This window comes from Aphidius gifuensis, linkage group LG4 (genome assembly GCF_014905175.1).
Source record: "Aphidius gifuensis isolate YNYX2018 linkage group LG4, ASM1490517v1, whole genome shotgun sequence".
In the NCBI taxonomy this organism is placed as follows: Eukaryota; Metazoa; Arthropoda; class Insecta; order Hymenoptera; family Braconidae; genus Aphidius; species Aphidius gifuensis.
The window spans coordinates 1,910,650-1,912,280 of NC_057791.1; the positions used below are offsets into that span (position 1 = coordinate 1,910,650).

At 18.5% G+C, this 1,631-nt stretch overlaps 1 protein-coding gene across 1 annotated transcript; it reads left to right on the plus strand.

Moving 5' to 3' along the window:
* Window positions 1–1,018: 1,018 nt before the first annotated feature.
* Window positions 1,019–1,517, plus strand: LOC122854401 (mothers against decapentaplegic homolog 5-like). The gene is made up of 2 exons (XM_044155018.1): window positions 1,019–1,229; window positions 1,329–1,517. The coding sequence occupies exons 1-2, from the start codon at window positions 1,069–1,071 to the stop codon at window positions 1,498–1,500; spliced, it is 333 nt and encodes a 110-aa protein (XP_044010953.1). The 5' UTR covers window positions 1,019–1,068; the 3' UTR covers window positions 1,501–1,517.
* Window positions 1,518–1,631: the final 114 nt, after the last annotated feature.

Below are 1,631 nucleotides of genomic sequence, written 5' to 3' on the forward strand. Positions count from 1 at the left end.
AAATTATTATGTGAAATTTATAAATTATTTTTATTTGTTTTATTTATTTATATTTATCGGAATTAATATTTTTTAAAAATAGTTTAAATAACAATTGACGAAATTGAAATACTTAAATAAATTTTATTAAATTGCCTTTTTTTTTTTTTTTGTGCTATAATGAAAGTAATAAAATATATCTTTTTCAATCTTTAAAAATTAAGTAAATATTATTATTTGGTAATTGAAAAATTCAATTTTAAATAAATCAATAAATTTTATAGATAATTTTAATTTATTTTATGGATTAAGGAAAATTACTGAAGTAAGTGAAAAACAAATTTCATCGCAAATGAATTATCATTTAATAAATATAATAAATAAAAATAAATTTAATTTTAAAATAAGAGAATCTTTAAAATAAAATAAATAAATAATTTTAGATATATTTATTTAATTTCCCTTAATTTTTAAATATTTCAAAAAATAAAATTCAGTTGTTGACTAACAGCAATCCCAAACGGTTGCACACGACAATAAATAATATAAATTTTCATAAAACCAAAACGTGATATTGTAAAACATAATTAAAAAGTTAATATAAAAAAATTAATTAAAATGAAAATAACAACATTAACACGTAGATTTTCTACCCTTCGAAGAAAAAATAGTAAATTAAATGAAAACAGTTTAAAAAAAACATTATCATCAACAAATATAAAATTACGTGAAGATAATAAAAAATCATTCAACATAAATAATAGATTATCAGCAATTAAAATTGATTTTACATGTTTAAAACCACCAGAATATTGGTCATCAATAATTTATCATGAATTTGATAATATAATTGGAAATGTTTATCATTGTAAAACAAAATCAATAAAAGTCAATAATAATAACTCAATTGAATTATTAAATAATTTATCAAATTGTTTTTCAATTGGTTCATTAATAAATTTAAATTTAACACCATTTATCAAAAATACAAGACAAAAAATTGGTAATGGAATTGAATTTTATTGTGATGGTCGTGATATTTTAGCAACAAATCATTCATTAAATTCAATATTTATACAGTCTAAAAATATGAATTACTTCAATAAATCTGATGATGAATTTATTTATGAAATTAAAAGTGGTGTTTCTATTATGATTTTTAATCATTCAGTATTTCAAGAATTAATATTTCATTATATTCAACGTGATGTTTCGTCAGTCAGTGATTTACTTCGAATGTGTATCATCAAGTAAGTTAATTTTTCACATATTAATTATCATTTTTAATATTATGTTTAAATAATTATCTAAATTACCAAAAAATTAATAAATTTTTTATTTTTTTTTAGAATGTCATTTGTTGAAGGCTGGGGAAATAATTACGAATGCAAAAATATTGAACATACACCATGCTGGATAGAAATTCAACTTCATGAACCAATGGGACTCATAGCATCAATATTATCACCAGCAAAATCACCAATTGAACATAAAAAACAACGTTATTCTGCCTATATTTAAAAGCATCTAAAATTATTCATAAAATTACGACTAAAATTATTAAAAATAATCGCATTTTCTTGAATTTAAAAAATATTTTTATTCAACTTTTTCTATCACCAAATAAATACATAATTTAAATTATAAATAAA